Consider the following 17,306-nt stretch of genomic DNA (forward strand, 5'->3'; position numbering starts at 1 on the left):
CAACATCTGCAGTCTCATTTATCGCCATCTTATGTGGGAGTTCTCTCTCTGAACACCAGGCTGCATCTCCAGACTTCACCTTCGTGCTCTGCACAACATTCCTGCACGACATCATCACACTTCAGCGATTGTTAGCGAAACGCACGCGTGTAGATCTGTGTGCTCGCAGCGTGGGGACAGGAGATGGCGTGTGTGCGTGCACATCGCGATGCAGCGTCTGCGTTCATTCCAGTTTGAGGCTGCTCTGCTGCAGACGAGAACAAAAGTTCAGTGTTTTAGAGACAGAGGATTACAGGATTTTCTCTCTCTCTGCGGCTGATGCACCAGCCCGTGTCTCTCTGGGCGAATCCCTCCAGAAACTGTGCCCACCTCACACCTCGAAAGACCCGCGCGTCCTGCAGCAGAGACACGACTCGGGGTTTATCCTCTTTTCGGAGGTAGTGAGGGATGGCAGAGGATGGAGGGTGATGCTCTCTCTCTCTCTCTCTCTCTCTCTCTCTCTCTCTCTCTCTCTCTCTCTCTCTCTCTCTCTCTCGCTCTCTCTCTCTCCCTCGCTCGCTCTCTCTCTCTCAGATACAGTAGTGTACGTGCTGCCGGAGGAGAGAAGGTGCACCGGGGTTCAACACGGTGCCGGAGCGCGGGACTTTATTGTTGATTCCACTGTACATAAATATATATATTTTTAACTGAGCGGAGATGAAGATGCTGGGGAACTGGAGGAGTATTCCCTCCCACATGTGCAGCAGCAGCTTCCCTCTGCTCTGGATCTTCGTCGGCTTGAATGTGGTGGAGGTGGCGGGGTCCCAGCAAGGAATCCCCCTGTCAGTGTGAGTGTGAGAAGCAGCTCTGCAACTTTATCATCACATGTAAATAACTCACATGTTGGTACCTCAGTGGCAGGTTGAATACCATTCTTGCATTTTCATAGATTGCGAGGAATTTAAATAGGTGAATGTTGTGAGATTTGGATTTTACACAAAGATCTCTGAACATTTAGTTTGTTTGTTGTTCGTTTTCCTTGTGATGAAGTTTCTTCTATGGTGGTGAATTTAACCACACACCACTGATGTGTTCCCCACACAGGCCTTATTAATGCTTTTACTCAGCTCTCAGACAGTTGTGGTGGAGGGACGAAAGAAATAATTACAGAGCGGATTTTAGCAACTAACCAGGAGGATTAATAAAATACAGGAGGAATTCAAAACAGAGTTGAAAAAACTGCTACAGCAAAACAATATTTATATTTCAGTCTTATTTTATTGTGGTTTTTGTGTTAGGCTGTTAGTTCTGCCTAGCTCAAGATACACATTTTTATATCTGTTGGACTTGTTGTGGGATTCATTTCTCAGCGGAGCCATTTAACTAAATCTATTTTCTTACTGGATAATAATAAAGAATTGATGAAGAGCAGGCCGATTGTTAATTAGTTTTACAAACTTTTATAGTAACTGTTAATGTGCTTAGCTGAAATGACAGCTCTCATTCCCTTTATAGCAATTGAATACTGCCAATGTTTTATATAGTGAACTGATGACACATTTTTGAATGTGTGAATCGTTTAAATCACGTTTTTCTTTGTAAATCAGATTGTATCTGCGGCAAACTGCAGGCTTGTTGAACTGCACTGGTTTACTTCTGCAGGATTTAGTTTCCTAGATCTTCCTTCAACAATTGGCAATGAAAAATCCCAAAATAAAAATCTTAGACATAAGTTGAATTTCAATACTGACAATGTCCTGTAAAACACTGATGTCACTACTATATTAACCACTATACTGTAAAGCGCTTTGAGTGTTCATCACGACTAGAAAAGCTCTTTGTAAATACAAACCATTTAATTTAATATTAAGTCTTATAAATCTATATGTGGGAACGTATATGCTATGTACATTGTCAAAAAAGCTCTATTAATGTACTGCGTTTACTTTACTCGGTGGTGGCAGCTTTTCAAATGTTTCATGCAGTTTAAAACGCTTACTGCTACTTCAGAAACCCTCAAGCTTTTGCAAACCAACAGAGAACAGAATATCAACTAAAAACAAATTATAAATATTGTAGGAAAGCTCAACCACATGAAAAATACAAATCCTAAATTTTTCAGAGATTATTGAAAATATTTTTCAAAGAATTTTAGAATAAATAAATCAGGTCTTGAAACATTTGTATCCTGAAGGGTTGTTGCAGTAATCTTTATTTCATATTTAAGGTACACTACTGTTTCATTTAGAGTTAGAGTCTTCTTAAAGAGAAGATGCTCCAATATTTACAGAATATAGATCATTAAAATTATAAGCATCCTGTGTCTGGACCTACAGGTCCGAAACACTGGGCCATGACAACTTTATTTGGATGGATCATGTCAGAAAAAAGAAGAATGAATAAACGAAAAATGCTGAAACAGCAAATTTGATTGAGAGCATGGAATATTCAATAAAGACAATAAGTCTGGGCAATAATTTCTATTTCTAAAAGTAAGTCAGTCTGTTACTTTTCCACCTATTTGTTTTTACATTTATAATCTGCATTTGTCCATGATATCTGTGAGTCTCTCAGCTGAAGTGTTATTTATTTGTCTATTTTGTGTCTTTTTTTAGGGTAAAGCTCTGGGCCTCAGCATTTGGTGGAGAAATTAAATCAATTTCTGCAAAATATTCTGGATCCCAGCTACTGCAGAAGGTACTCTTCTTATTACCACTGATCTTTCTCTTTGTCTGACGGTCATGTAGTTACACACATTGTAGTGTAAGGCTGTATTCCCTCTCTAATGACTGCAGAGACACTTTGATGTCGCAGCTGAATGCTGATGCGTTGTTCTAGAGGAGACTGGCTGAGAAGGAGACCTGCATCTCAGTATGTGTGTGTGTGTGTGTGTGTGTGTGTGTGTGTGTGTGTGTGTGTGTGTGTGTGTGTGTGTGAGAGAGAGAGAGAGAGAGAGAGAGAGAGAGAGAGAGAGAGAGAGAGAGAGAGAGAGAGAGAGAGAGAGAGAGAGAGAGAGAGAGAGAGAGAGAGAGAGAGAGAGAGAGAGCACATGTGTTTGTACTTGATACGGCCCATTAACCACGGCTGTGTTCCTCATCTCTCATCCCATCTCTCCAGTCAACTCTCTGGAGTCAAGAGTTTCAACCTCTGGATAAGAAAGCGACCAGGAGACAAATTGAATGTGTGTTGTGGGGTTGGATGGTGGGTATAGGGGCGGTGATATGATGAACAACTGAAAACTGAAAAAGGCTGAGCGATATTCTAGGGCAGTAGATTTACATGTGTGACCACTTGATGGCAGAGGTGTGCTCTGTGTTCACAAGCATGCGGCTTATGAAGGTGGTCGGAGGTGACAGAGGTGGATAAATGGGAAACTGCTACACGAGGACCAGAGCAGAGAGCGTGAAGTAAACAGCTGGAGGTGAAGCTCCGCTGCGTGAATGCTGCAAACTGCACTGCAGTGATGTGTCCAGGGATACAGTGCATACGACACACGCTCTGTGTGACGCTCATGCGCCTCGGTACAGTAGGAAATGTGGGAAATAAACAGCATGTGTGTGATGTGGTTTGAGACATTTCATTCTTACCCTTTGGCATTTTTAAATGGTTCAAAGTCTAATGATGTCGTTAGGATACATTATGGAAAAATGTGCTTTACGGAATGAGAGAAAAGAAAAGAAAATACAGAGACAAGGCACAAAAGCATTTCCACAAACTGCACAAGCCTTAACACTAGATGCTGTCATGAAAAGTTATTATAACACCATATTTAAATAAAGAAATATCTATCAGCTCTGTGGTAGTTTTGGTTCATACAATGTTTCCCCAGAATGCAGTGTGACATATTAAGTGTAATTTTAAAACAATGGGATCTGCACTACACTTGAAGTAAAGAGTTGGTGTCTGAATGAGTTTTTAAAACAACAAACCCACAGGGTCCCTGGGGTTGCACATGTGCACATGCATCATAAACACAGCAGGCGGACCAAACGGCGTCTAAATAAGGTTATCCACTTAAATGTGTCGTTGCCTGTGATTACTATTGTTTTGTTTTTTAGAGAATGCAGTGAAAGGACCACCACTGACTTTAAATACACTGGGCGCTGCAAAAATGTATACTCCTGTAAGATGTCATGTCATTTAAAAAATGATCTAAAATGTCCAGTTTCAGATGATCTATTTCATCTGTTTGCCTGTTGACTCAGATCTATGGAAGATGTCATTGTGGCATCAAACTCGACTGCACTGTGCTGAAGGTGTTTACAGAATTGCCTAGAGACACAGTGCAATGATGCATTTCAAGAACAGGACAAACTACAGCACCAACACTCACGTTTTATCGTCAACATATTTACATCTATTGCACTTTATGACAGTTCTGTTTATCTGCTCTCATCAATGATGTATAGATGCATTTCAGATTAGACAATCTGTCTGTATCTCCCGTTCTCTCCCTTCATTCGTCTCCTCTCTGCTTTAGGAGCTATGGGCCATCACAGCGCCACGTCCCGGGACCAACTCCAGCTCGGAGCCCATCGCCTCCGGGAAGGGCAGCAGCAGGATTAATTCTAAAGGCTCCGCTGCCTGTCTTGGAGGATGGGAGGAAGGCGGAACACCCAGAGGAAGTCCACGCAAACATGGGGAGAGCATTCAAACAGCGTTTAGAAAACGGCTCCAGGCTCCAAACCTGGGACCTCCCTGCTCTGAGGTGACATTTCATTCATTTCAAAATTTGAGTGCAAATGTGTGATCGAAGCTGAAGCACAATGTATCCCTTTCTTCTCTTTGTTACCAAATCTGAATTGTATCATTGTTCAAAGTCACTTTCTGCAGATTTCTTCCCTTTTTATGTGTGTAAGCACTTTTCCCATGCTCCTGTTCATGGATGCATGTCTGCAGAAAGCTGTGCGGAGCCAGTCAGCACAAAGCAGCGAGCTGTGAGGGAAGTGACGGGTCGTTAGGGGCTTCTCATTAAGGCTGATCATTAGATTCTTTTATGATGAATTACTCGCTTCCAATAGGACTTTTTGCCAAACTGGGGAAACACTGTGGCTCGTCAGGCTGCCGCTGGCAGGCAGACCTCACTCATGCACTGGTCACTACTCTGATCAATAATCATGATCACTGCTTTTGATGGATGGGGCTTAACCTCCACTTGAGACTTGAGGAGTGTGAGTCAGGAGGAGGAGGAGGAGGAGGAGGGTGACTGGGGGACTGGGGGTGCTGAGGCGAGGAGGACAGGCGTGAAATGAACTGTTCTGCTCCACTGCGAGCCCACACTCTTCCTTTCAGTAGGTAATTTGTCGCCTCATGTACTGAAGTGTGTGTCTTTTTTGTGCGTTCCATGCACAAAACCTGTAATGTGTTTGAGCCCATTGTGGTTTGGGTTTATTTTTAGATAAGGTTGTGGGACATGTGTGTGTTTGGGATGTGGCTGACTGGACAGGGAGAGAGGAACATGCTTTAGTTTTCATCAGGCGAGTGTGTGTGTGTGTGTGTGTGTCTGTGCTGGGCAGGTGTGGGATTATGTAACGTTATATTCCTCGGAGCTGTGGCGGGCTTTGTTCTGTATCACTGGAGGTCCTGTGCATCCAGCAGAATCAGCACGATGTGAGGTGTACTTCATTACCCAGAATCAGCCGAGCTTGACACATTATTATCTTTCTCCTGTGCTTTGACTCCATTTCAATTACCCTCTTCCCATGCATAGCCTCCAGAGCCCCCCCCCAAACGGCCACCCAACAGGGCCCTCTCCAGCCAATCAGGGAGGGAGACGCGGCGGGTGCAGCCAATGACTGAGACCAGATAAAGACGATCAATCATTGTGTGCTGCAGAGGCTTTTATCAGCCGATCATCTGAGACTGGCTGCAGCTTGTCAGCCACCATGTGAAGGCTGAGAAGCCACGTTTAGCAGTTCCCAATCTCTGTGGAGCAGTGGTCCGCTCGCATGTTGCAGAACACACAAATAAACAAAGATGCTATCTATGTGCTTTCTTTTTTCCTTGACTTACTAGAATTTAGTGAAAGTTTTAAGACCCCCTGAAGTGATGAAATGATGTCTTATTTTATGTTTCTTTTTAAATATGTACTTAAGCTAATTGCCTATAAACTTCCATAATGTTTTTAGTGTCATGGGATTTTCAGTTTTCCTCTGTGTCAATGCCACTCTGTTGTTTTCTGTGGGTTTTTTTTCAGAAATATAAAGAATTGGAAAAGTCAGTCCGAGTGGAAGAAATTGATGGAGTTAAACTGGTCAGAAATCTGGCTGTGAAGATGGAGGAGATGTTCCGCAAAAAAGCAGAGGCCACCCGGGTGAGTTAACATCTGGTTTGAAAAAGGATGTGTGTGTTCTCTTTTCTCTCGTTTTGTTTCAGGGGTAAGGGACTGTATTCAAATGATCAGGGTGTGGGGGAGAGCTTCAGAGATGGAGGAGAGTTTTATATAATGCTTTTATTTTTATTTTTGTCTTGAGGGAGGGTCTTTGTTCTTATTTTGGGGTTGCTGTGGTTTAGGAGGTAGAGCGGGTCATCTACTAACCAGAAGGTAGGAGGTTTGATCCCAGTCCCCTTGGCCAAATATACAGAACCCCAAAATTGCCATCAGTGTTTTAGTGATGTATGCAGATAAAGTGCCATATGTATGTGTGTGTGTGAATGGCTGAATGGCAAAACTGTACAGTAAAGCCCTTTGAGTGGTCATCAAGACGAGAAACTGTTTTATAAAATACAGACCATTTACATGGTTCAATGAAGGAAAAACAACCGAATCTGTGGTTATGTTAATCAGGGGTGGGATTACAAATCTACACTTCTAAAGCCTTTCATTACTGAGCTGCAGCATCTGTGCCTGTTTCATTCACTTACTGTGCTAATAGCTCTTATTGTACAGTTGTTGTAACATCCAGTGGCTCTCAGTGCAGCGTCATTCTGCATCAGTCTTTTTATCTTTTACTATTGTGCATTTTGGCACCTCAGTCATATTAACCTTTCTTTAAACTTTATGATTTTAATGATCGATTGTTGAAATTTGACTTAACGGGTCCAATAAATCCATTGGGAATTAGGGCATTACCTGAGTTTCTGAGCTAATGTAATGTAAAGATCTCTGTATTTAAAGATGATTTCTGTCCTGGTTGCCAGTGTCAGAGGTCCGTCTGGAACATGCTCTTGCATCTAGTTCATTTCAGTCCAGGTCTGAGCTGGAGTCAGAGTCAGAGCCTCAGCAGCAGCAGCAGCAGCCTCAGGAGCTTGTAACCATTTTAATGCTGCACCTCGCAGGGACTGCTGGGTAATGATAACGTTTATCTCTCCCAGCCTGATCCCATGTGGGTGACCATTCAGACCAATTCCATAAATTACACTGGCAGGAGGGCGCTTAATTTAATAAACCTTGTACCATGTGAAAGCAATTGACTTGGCCTACAAATAAAAAAAAATAAAAAAAACACACTCTCATGTCTCAACGGCACATGCGTAACAACCGATGACGTCATTATTGCTCTTGATATAAAAAAGCTAAATGAGACCTTGACCTTAATAAAGCGTTGAAGGTGAAAATTACGCACCAGCAAATAGAACTAGAAAACTTCCCATTTCCTCCACGGCTTTATTTAATTTTCTCCACTGCTGACGACAGGAGATCTCTGCGCCACAAGGTCAATTGAACGTGGCCACCGCGGCTCAGCGTTGTGTTTGTATTGCAGTTATTTTGACACATGATGTGAATGATGTTAATTATATCCGCTCGGCTACGGGAGGCGAGAGTGACCGGAGTGTGTGGGAAACACAGAGTCAAGCACATTTTCCTGAAACGAGTTATTACAGGAGGAACCATGGACCGTTACTGCTGCTGGTGCACTGTGGGGAACCCCCCCTCCATCAGTCATTTCACACCTGGTGGGGGGGGGGGGGGGACTCCTCACTTGGGCAGCAAATGTTGACTTCACCCAGATTGTATTGTACGCCCTGGCTGTGGTCCTCCAGTGGGCTGACATTTGCTCAGATGAGGAAATAACAAAGCGCCAAAGCAAAGTTTGAGAAAATCCAAGAGCAGCAGAGGGTAAAAGAAACTCCTCGAAGGAGATGCTCTATAGAGGCCTTCTGGAAGGATGGTAGCAGACTTTGAAACGCCCATAGTAGCATTTATATAAGGTTTTTAAAAGGGCATTGGGAAATGGTGGTTTCTACATTTATATAAACTGTTTACATAACTTTTAATCATGTGCGTAAAAGCAGTTCTCTAATTAACCGATCGTCTCCCTCCGCAGCGGCTGGTGGAGGCGGCGGAGGAAGCGCACCATCAACACGAGGACAATCCAGACCTGCAGGTGAGGGGAGAAATAAGAATAGAAAAGAAAAGTGAAGACGTAATTGTTAAAAAATGTGTCATTGCGTCAGACCGGGTTGGATCCTTTTTTTTTTTGTCGGGCAGGGGAGGAGCGGCTGCAAGGTGAGAGAAGGGTAATAGGCCTTAAAAGTCTTTAATATCGTCCTTCACCCTGATGTGCTGTCAGCGCTGTGATTCATAATGTTCCTCTAATGAGCTGAGCCTCACACACTGAAGGCTGCGGCGCCCTGCTGTCGTTACTCACTGGAACAAATCTCCAAAAGCAAATCTCTGAGTTCCACGTACAGTAACGGAGCAACTGTAAAAGAACACTGCGGGCCTGTTGGACAAAGACGCGTCTGCGCGCAAAACCACAGGCTCAGCTGCAGGATGACATGTGTAGAATTATCTCTGCAGATATCTAATGCTTCAGTGGCTCAAGTCTTTGCAGTATAACATGGGCCGACGCGCAGAGAATCGTGGGACACTTCTTAATTTTAATCACACCTCGCAGGATCCGCTCATGTCCCCAGAATCTGCTCAGGAAATAATTGTGCGACTCTCATTGCGCACAGAGCTGCCTGAGTGTCTCTGCAGAGGTAATGCAGCATTCCTGTCGTCTGTTACTGCTCCCTCTACCCCCCCCCCCCCCCCCCTCTCTCTCTGTGGACTAAGATGAATGGAACACTTTTACGCGGCGCATTGTTTCACTCTCATGGCTCCAGATTGGAAACGCGAGTTTCCAATCTGAATTGAATCTGATTGAAAATGAGAGTTTTAAAGGAAATGTTTTTTTAACCAACACTTTTCTTCTTTGCACTTCTGTAACAGATCTACGAACACACAATTACAGTTCTTAATATATGTTTATTTTATTTGATTACTTTATTTATTCTCTTTGCATCATTTTGTTAAATTATATTTACAGTGCTATTAATAAAACAAGGTTTCCATCTTCTTAATATAAAGTCACTTTATATATAAATTGCAGATCAGATAACGTTACTGTGGACTCACTTTGTAAAATACACTGGCATTACTTACATGATTCATATATTTTTAAGACATGGTTATCAAAAAATTACGTTAAATTAATTTCTATTAAATTAACACAGTTACGTTATATTTTAATCTCTTTTTTGCTGGAGAGAAATAATGTTCGAACCATAAAGGTATTTTTTATAAAGCATAGAAAAAAATGATTACAATTCTTGTATTCTTCTTTTTTATTGTCACTTATTGGTAGCCTTACAGCACAGGCCTATCACTGAAATTTCATTTTCAAGGGTGTAAAAAATAATAAGAAAAAATTCAATATCCACCTGCTGTAATGATGTGATGCTATAATATTACTCCTTGTGGCATCATTTAGCCGAGCTCGCCTCCTCTGACACCGCACATTCTTCATGCACCATTTCATTGACCACGAGGAGATAAGCCCGCCGCCCTTATCTCGGCTGCTGGGTGTCAGCACAGTCGGGTGTTTTGCATTGACCCGGGTGTCTGCGGTTCAAGGGTGTGCAGGTCAGGTCTGATGGAGCAGCAGAAAGTTGGCTTTTCAGAAATGTATCTGTTGTAATATTTATTTATTATTATAAGTGCAGGTTTTTAACATTTATGTGGGCCTAGAAAATGCTTCTATTATACTTTAAAGGTAAGGAAGGAATGCAGTGGCTCATGAGGTTATTGTTTTAGCATTTCAAATAAGAAAGAGGTGCAGACCAATGGAATAAACACGTTTGAATTTAGTCCTTTTTTGTGGAGTCGGATTCTGTAGTTTTTTATGTTAAATGAGATTACATTTCTACATTGCAGTTTGCAACATCAGAATAAAAGTTATTATTGCCTTTTGTTGTGTAATTTAGGAATCATTGTTAACTTTATATTTTGTACGTTAGAAATGAAAAATAATTCAATTGGACAGAAAGTGTGTTATTTTGGAATGGCCGACTGCTACCATGGGAGTTTCTTAACATAATAAAATACATTCTATTACTTACATTCTTATGCTACTGATTAGAAGTGTTTTAAAATAATAATGCAAATGTTTTTAAGTTAAGTGCATTTGATTAAATTCCCTAGTTAAACATGTACTTAATCAAACGACAACTCTAAAAAAGTCTTCCTAGTGAAGAATGGAAAGGATGATATTAATTGTAATGTAAGAACAGGGCCTGTTAAACCTAAAGGGTTCAGTAGCACTGGTTGAGACCCACCACCTCCACCACCTCCATCCACTGGAGCCTGGTTCTGCAGTACAGGCCCAGCAGTCTGCAGTGAAGGGCTGCTCTCTGCTGCAGGGCCTCCAGATAACTGCAGTGGTGTAAGAGTCAGTGGGGCGTCTCGGAGAGCTGCAGTGTCCCATGGCCTGCTCCTCAGTAATAACCCCGGTGGTTAACGTGCCTCTCCACAGCACCATCACTTCTGCTGAGGGTGCACGTTTCTCCTCCGCCCTCTGCGGCTCTCTCCTCCCCTCCGCCCCACCGCAGCTCGTCAGAGAGCTGCTCAGGCGTGGTATGAGCTGTCAGGGGCTGCTTGATGGTGATGCCTGCGCGGCCTCCCCCGAGTGTGATGCTGCAGAGTCCATCACCCATCTCTCCCCTCTCTACCTCCGTCGCTCCCCTCTCGTTCTCTCTCTCCGCGCAGACATTGAGGACCAGAGGCCACAGAGAGGCTGCTCAGACGGGTGGAAGTATTTCTCGTGCAGCAGTACAGAGAGTGAAGGACAGGACAGACGCACGGTTGGGTTTCACTTAAGAAAGGCCAGACTTTTCTCTGGCACCCGTGAAGCTGCCCGGGCACATTCTTAGACACCATAGACAACTGCAATACTTCATGTACATTCTCACCAATGGAGGCATTAGAAAAAAATGGTGCTGACTAAACTTTGACATGAAATTTCCAAACTGTCATGTACTTAATGGCTGTTAATTAAGAGTTGGTGTAGCTCAGGTTGTCGAGCGAGACAGCCTTTAATTCCTCATCTACCGCTCACATGTTGAAATGTCCTCGAGCAAGAGGCTGAAACCCAAATGCTTCTAACCTGCTTCGGTGTATTACTTTTTGATGGTACATGATAGTAATTATATATTGTGGAAAAACTATTTGTAGCTGATAGGAAATTGATGGAAATGTTCAGTTTTTATTGTGCCATTTGCCTTATTTTCTTCTAATCCTTCTTTAGAAGCCAGCTGTCTTATTTTATTATTTCTTATGTCATGGCTTGTTATTGTGAGGGCATATGTAGACTACATGAATCATTATAATGGTTCCCTCATTGTTATTATCACTGAGCCTCAAATCTGAAAAAAAAATGGAATTTTATAAGTTTTTTTAAAGTGAGGTATAGGGGCAAATCCAGGGGTTGGACTAAGAGGGAACTGGCCCCAGCTGAAATCTGATTGGCCTCTGAAGTGCCCCTGTTCTGCTAGTAGTCCTAATTTTAATACACTAATCACTAACTAACAATAACTATGACAATTTGTTAAGATTTTTTAATTTTCTAAGTTTTTTTGAAGTAGATAATGTTCTTGAACAAAAAACAATTTCCCAAATATATTTAATGAAGTCTGGCTTTGCTCAAAGTTATAGAGCAAACAATTAACCCAGGAAGGACTTAAATTTTCACATCACTAAAAAGGAATTGAACATAGATGTTGGAGATATTATTGATCATGCAGCACAAATTGTGTCCCCTTTATGGCAACTGATTTAGAAAAATCTTAGATCTGCCACTGGAGTGAGGACTGTGGATTTTGTGTCCCGTTACATACTGTGCAATAAAATCATAAAAAGAAAGGGATCTCATAATGAACAGTAATTACAGGAGGAATCAATAAAGCAACAGAAAGCATCCAGTGTACATGGACATGTGAGTATTTGTAAGGCAGATTCAGAAAGATAAATAAGGTAGAACACTGTCCTTGTGAATATGAAAACTGTACTTGTAATTGATAGTTTTGAGTTTCATGCACGACTACACTTGCTGCAACTGCAGTGTCTCTAACATCCTTCACATTGGCTCCTCTCCTCAGTATGAATACTTCAACGCTGTGCTGATAAACGAGGTGGACGAGGAAGGTAACAACGTGGAGCTCGGTGCAGAGTTCCTCCTGGAGCCCAACGACCATTTCAATAACCTGTCGGTCAACCTGAGCCTCAGCGTGGTGCAGGTGCCCACCAACATGTACAACAAAGGTGAGGGACCATGCAGCCAGAGGACAGGATTATGTGTGGGGCTATTTAACTACAGCGGGCTGATGAACAGGGGGGGAGGAAAGTGAGAGGTGAAAGGGAGAGGGATGGTGGCTGAGGCTGTATCAGTGTTACCGTCTGGGAGAAGTGGAGTTCGGGGGGGATCGATAGCTGTCCGGGCTGAAAGAGAAAGCACACAATTCACCGACTTCAGAAAGAGAGCTGAGGGAGGCGGGGCCGGGAAAGATGTTGCTCATTGGGAAGCTGCTGGCTCTTCTCTTGTTGTATAACAGAGTGTGTCACCTCTCCCTGTGTGTCGCCCGGGCCGCTTTTGTTTGCCTGTAATGGACTCTCCATAAGTCCGTGTTCGCAGCACAAAGGGAGGCTCATCCAGCAGCAGGAGGGGAGGGGATGATGGAGTCAGGCACTAAATCTCCTTTTTCTTTGTGGGTGGGGGGTCAATAAGGTACAAAGGTCGACTGTGCACTGTGCAGGATGGTCCAGGATGAACACCATGATCACCATTATCACCATTTCATTGGCCTGTCTCTTTTCCCTCCTCCTCCTCCTCAGATCCTGACATAGTGAACGGAGTTTACTGGTCCGAGGCCTTGAATAGAGTGTTTGTTGATAATTTTGAGAAAGACCCCACGCTCATCTGGCAGTACTTTGGGAGCGCCAAGGGTTTCTTCAGGCAGTACCCTGGTGAGTGCTGCCATTTCATATTTCTGTGTGTCTGTGTGTGTGTGTGTGTGTGTGTGTGTCTATGTGTGTGTGTGTGTGTGTGTGTGTGTGTGGTGTGTGTTTGAAAAGAAAGGACCGTCCCATGGGAGCTATCAACTGTCAGCGCAGTAGAGAAAAAAATCAGAACAAATGATTCAGGAGAAGTAAAAGGGTGATTTGGCTAATGTTGTAATTTTACAGACCATCAGAGAGGATGCATAAATACAGACTGTAATTAATCAGCATTTGGCAGCGTGGACCTTCAGCCACAGTGAGGAGCAGTGTGTGGCTGCTAGATCCATTCAGAGATATCAGACCATCACAGATGTGAAACCCGGCTCTCTGGAGTGAAGCCACAGAGATAAAATGAATCTAATGATATAGATTGTGTATATATGTTTAATTTATAAGAAGAAATGCATAATGGAGAGATGAGAGAGACACTCTCATTGAAACGCTAAAATCACACCCGAGTCTTCCGGGCTTTTTTGGACAGATTCTATCGAAGATAATAGATGTGTTTTCAGTTTCAATAAAAATGTAACTGCATTTAACACAAAAATGTGAAATGTTATTTTATTTTTTGTCGACGAATTAGATGAAAGGCCAAAAATAACTTCAACATGTTACTTTTTCCTCTTATGCTTATAGGTTCTTACTTAAGTACCATGAATGACAAAAAATGTCCCCACCAAAAAAAATAAAAAAATAACATATAGGCTACTTTCACTTTTTACACACCACAGTGCATATAGATTTCATCAACCTTTTCTATAACAGGGTTAAATAACGTAGTTTTCTTTGTCAGGGAGTATTCTTAGCCACATGTGTTGTTTGTATTTACTGCAGCTGGATGGTGGATGTGTGGCTGCACTCAAGATAAACTACAGTGTGTGTGTTCATCATTATGAAGGAACACGTTGCTCCTGAGCCCGCTGATGTCTTTTTAATTGACTCTGGACAACAGTGGAGGTCAATGACTCAGAGGAATAAACTGTACCAGGCTTTCAATACACAGGCAATTTATTTGTTACAGGAGAAATTCTGGCAATATTGAGTCTATACAGTAGAATCTCAACAAACTCATCCTGTTAACATATACAATTTGTGTTGCACAATTTTTATACAATATATAGTTTATTCTACAAGATCTAAAATGGAATGTGCCTGTGATGTTTGCCTCCAGTTTCTCAATATCACTTTGACCCCCTCTGGCTTAAAATGCTGTTACCGTTTACATGAGACAATCTGGCCTGCAGCCTGTCATGTTTTTTAATTAAGATTGAAAAGATAAGATTCTCAGTGAATGGATCAATGTGGCAGTTTTTTATTTTATATAGAACAGTTGACTTAAGGCCTCTAAATGCTGAATAATAGGTGCTGTGTAGGAAATATTTATGTAAAAATGGTGGATCTTTTTTCTTGCGTTTAAGGTTTTTATAATAGTGTTTGATGTGATTTGTATGTTACAGTCTGTGTTAAGTTTCTGCTGTATATCTGCATTGTGTTTATGTTTAAAACTTAAAATAAATTGATCGTGATAAGAAGAAATTTAAAAAAAAGAGAATGAACTTTGATGCGGCTGCTATAATCTTGATTATCAAATATCCTGTGTGTCCGAGTTTAAACTGTGAAACTCTTATATTCTGCCTCCGTCTCTCTTTCCTGAATCTCCTCTGCAGGAGTGAAGTGGCATCCAGATGAACACGGCGTCATCGGCTTCGACTGCAGAAATCGAAAGTGGTGAGCCTCCACACACCGGAGAAAAGATTGTTGCACAAATTATAATTATTATCACAATGGTAAAAGTTGGGATTTGATGTATAATTGACTCTGATGTATCAAAGGTATATCCAGGCAGCAACGTCTCCAAAGGATGTGGTTATCTTAGTGGATGTTAGTGGAAGTATGAAAGGACTGCGGCTGACCATTGCCAGACAGACCGTCTCCTCCATATTAGACACTCTGGGAGATGACGACTTCTTCAACATAATTGCAGTAAGTTTTACCTAAACTGTAGTTACATCCTCTTCTCAGTCACATTTTTCTGTAATTTGAGATATTTTGGAGACACTCGTGCTGAGGCTTTAATTCTCTTTTATCTAAATACTGTTTATATTCCTTCAGTATAATCAGGAGATTCACTATGTGGAGCCTTGTCTGAATGGCACGCTGGTGCGGGCCGACCGAACCAATAAAGACGTGAGTCTCTATTCAAACTGACTTGTGATTAATGCATGTGGATTTTTTTTCATCAGGCTGAATTTGTGTGATTAATGTTTTAAACCGTTGTCTTTTTTTTTGGTCTCCTACTTTCATTGTTATCTGTCAGCATTTCCGTGAACATCTGGACAAGCTGTTTGCCAAAGGGATCGGGCTGCTGGGCGAAGCTCTGACCGAAGCGTTCACAATCCTGAGTGATGTGAGTTCCACTACAGTAAACTGGGACTGTCAGTTTAATCAGGACGCTGCTCGAACAGAAATCTGCCCAGTCTATTCTCCACTGAAATTATTTATCATGAAGCAGATCATCTAAATTCTTGTTTTCTGTTTACTGATTATGTGACAATGGTGTTGATTATTCATGAGCTTTCACAAAATGAATAGTTTTTTTTATTGATTACTTTAGAAGAAAGTAATGAATGTGTGCGTGTGCTGGGATATCGCAACAAAATGTATTTCTGAGGCTCCACTTGACCAGAACATTAGGAAAACATTCATTTTACAAGCCACATTTGTTTCCAGTGACAGTGTTGAATCATGTTCTGCCTGTTCTCAACTAATCATAGAAAGCAGCACCACTCCAGTCAAATGTATCTGAGCGTCTGGGAGGTGTGAAGCCTGTTGAAACGCTCCAGTGCTATCCCCATCCCGCCCTCCAAACACAGACACATCTATTCTGAAGCGTGATTAATGGCTCTAATTAATGTCAATGATTAATAACGTGGCTGATTGGAACACAAAGCAGATAAGGCCAGGAGCCGCGCCGCACTCTTTTTATCTCCCTGCTTTCAGGCGAGCTTTGGCTGCGCCGCTGCAGCAGAGGGTGAGCAGCTCTTACCTCTGCATTTGTCAGATTAATTAAAGCCCTGCAATGAATATGGTAATCAGGTAGCCAGCAGCACGCTTTCCGAAATCCACTGTTGTGCCGCTGCCCAGTGAGTCAAGTCAAAACGCAGCCTTATATCGTGGAGCGGATCAAAGAAAGGAAAATGCTCTTGCAGAGCACTGCAGCATTTCTTTACATTGAGTCAACTGAATGAGAGCCGAGCTGTGATACAACATGTTCTCACTGGGGGCTGATAAGAAAGAATCAGAAAACAGCAAAACTATGATAAAATATTTCACCACATTTTATCACAGATTATGAAATACAGATTCTTGAAGGATTTCAGAGGAAGAACATTGGCTCCGAAGCAGAACGAGCTGAGGATTTTCTAGATTTTATCAACATCGAGTCCTAAAATGTCCCTGTTGCTCATTATCTTTTATCTGTGACATTTATATTTCCACACTCTGGACGATACTGAAACAAATGATATATAACACATTTAAACATAGACTGAAGACTTTTCCAGAAATTACTTCAGAAACTGCCCACTTCTCTTTCTCTTGCTCGTGTGGGGAAACGTAATAAGAAATCATTTGAAACTGCACAATTTATTAAACTAAATGTGGCTAAAACAAAATACATGGTTAAAGCAATACAGATTGTTTAGGGCTAAGGAGGTGCGGATCCTTTGAATGGTGCAAAAGGGGGAAAAACCTTGAAGGAGGAAAAAGAAGTTTGCGGCAGAGAGAGAAGAGGGAGAGCACATGTGAAACCTCTTATATAAAAGTCCAGGTGAAATACCTGAACCTCTACTGTAAGTGAACTGTCTCCTGAGCTTGATGAGAAAAACCCACAGACGGCTGCTTTGACCTTTTCTGTCTGAATCGCGTTTGGCTGCTATACTTTAGTTTTACTGGGTTTACTGGGTCATGTTGGTTCACTGTCATGATTCACTGGGTCACCCGGATAGAACAGACGATGCTTTAAGTTCTACCTGTAAAAAATGATCTTATAAGCAAAACAATTCATTAT

At 42.0% G+C, this 17,306-nt stretch overlaps 1 protein-coding gene across 1 annotated transcript in view; it reads left to right on the top strand.

Annotated features, from left to right (window-relative positions):
- The first annotated feature begins 702 nt into the window (after window positions 1-702).
- The window catches only part of cacna2d3 (calcium channel, voltage dependent, alpha2/delta subunit 3), a 32,250-nt gene continuing 15,646 nt past the window's right edge, over window positions 703-17,306 (top strand). The window contains exons 1-10 of the mRNA XM_061070220.1: window positions 703-827; window positions 2,595-2,676; window positions 6,176-6,292; window positions 8,247-8,306; window positions 12,340-12,502; window positions 13,073-13,204; window positions 14,905-14,965; window positions 15,070-15,220; window positions 15,350-15,424; window positions 15,555-15,644. Coding sequence (XP_060926203.1) covers window positions 703-827; window positions 2,595-2,676; window positions 6,176-6,292; window positions 8,247-8,306; window positions 12,340-12,502; window positions 13,073-13,204; window positions 14,905-14,965; window positions 15,070-15,220; window positions 15,350-15,424; window positions 15,555-15,644 — 1,056 coding nt within the window. The remainder of the gene's footprint in view (window positions 828-2,594; window positions 2,677-6,175; window positions 6,293-8,246; window positions 8,307-12,339; window positions 12,503-13,072; window positions 13,205-14,904; window positions 14,966-15,069; window positions 15,221-15,349; window positions 15,425-15,554; window positions 15,645-17,306) is intronic.

This window comes from Limanda limanda, chromosome 4 (assembly GCF_963576545.1).
Source record: "Limanda limanda chromosome 4, fLimLim1.1, whole genome shotgun sequence".
Taxonomy (NCBI): Eukaryota; Metazoa; Chordata; class Actinopteri; order Pleuronectiformes; family Pleuronectidae; genus Limanda; species Limanda limanda.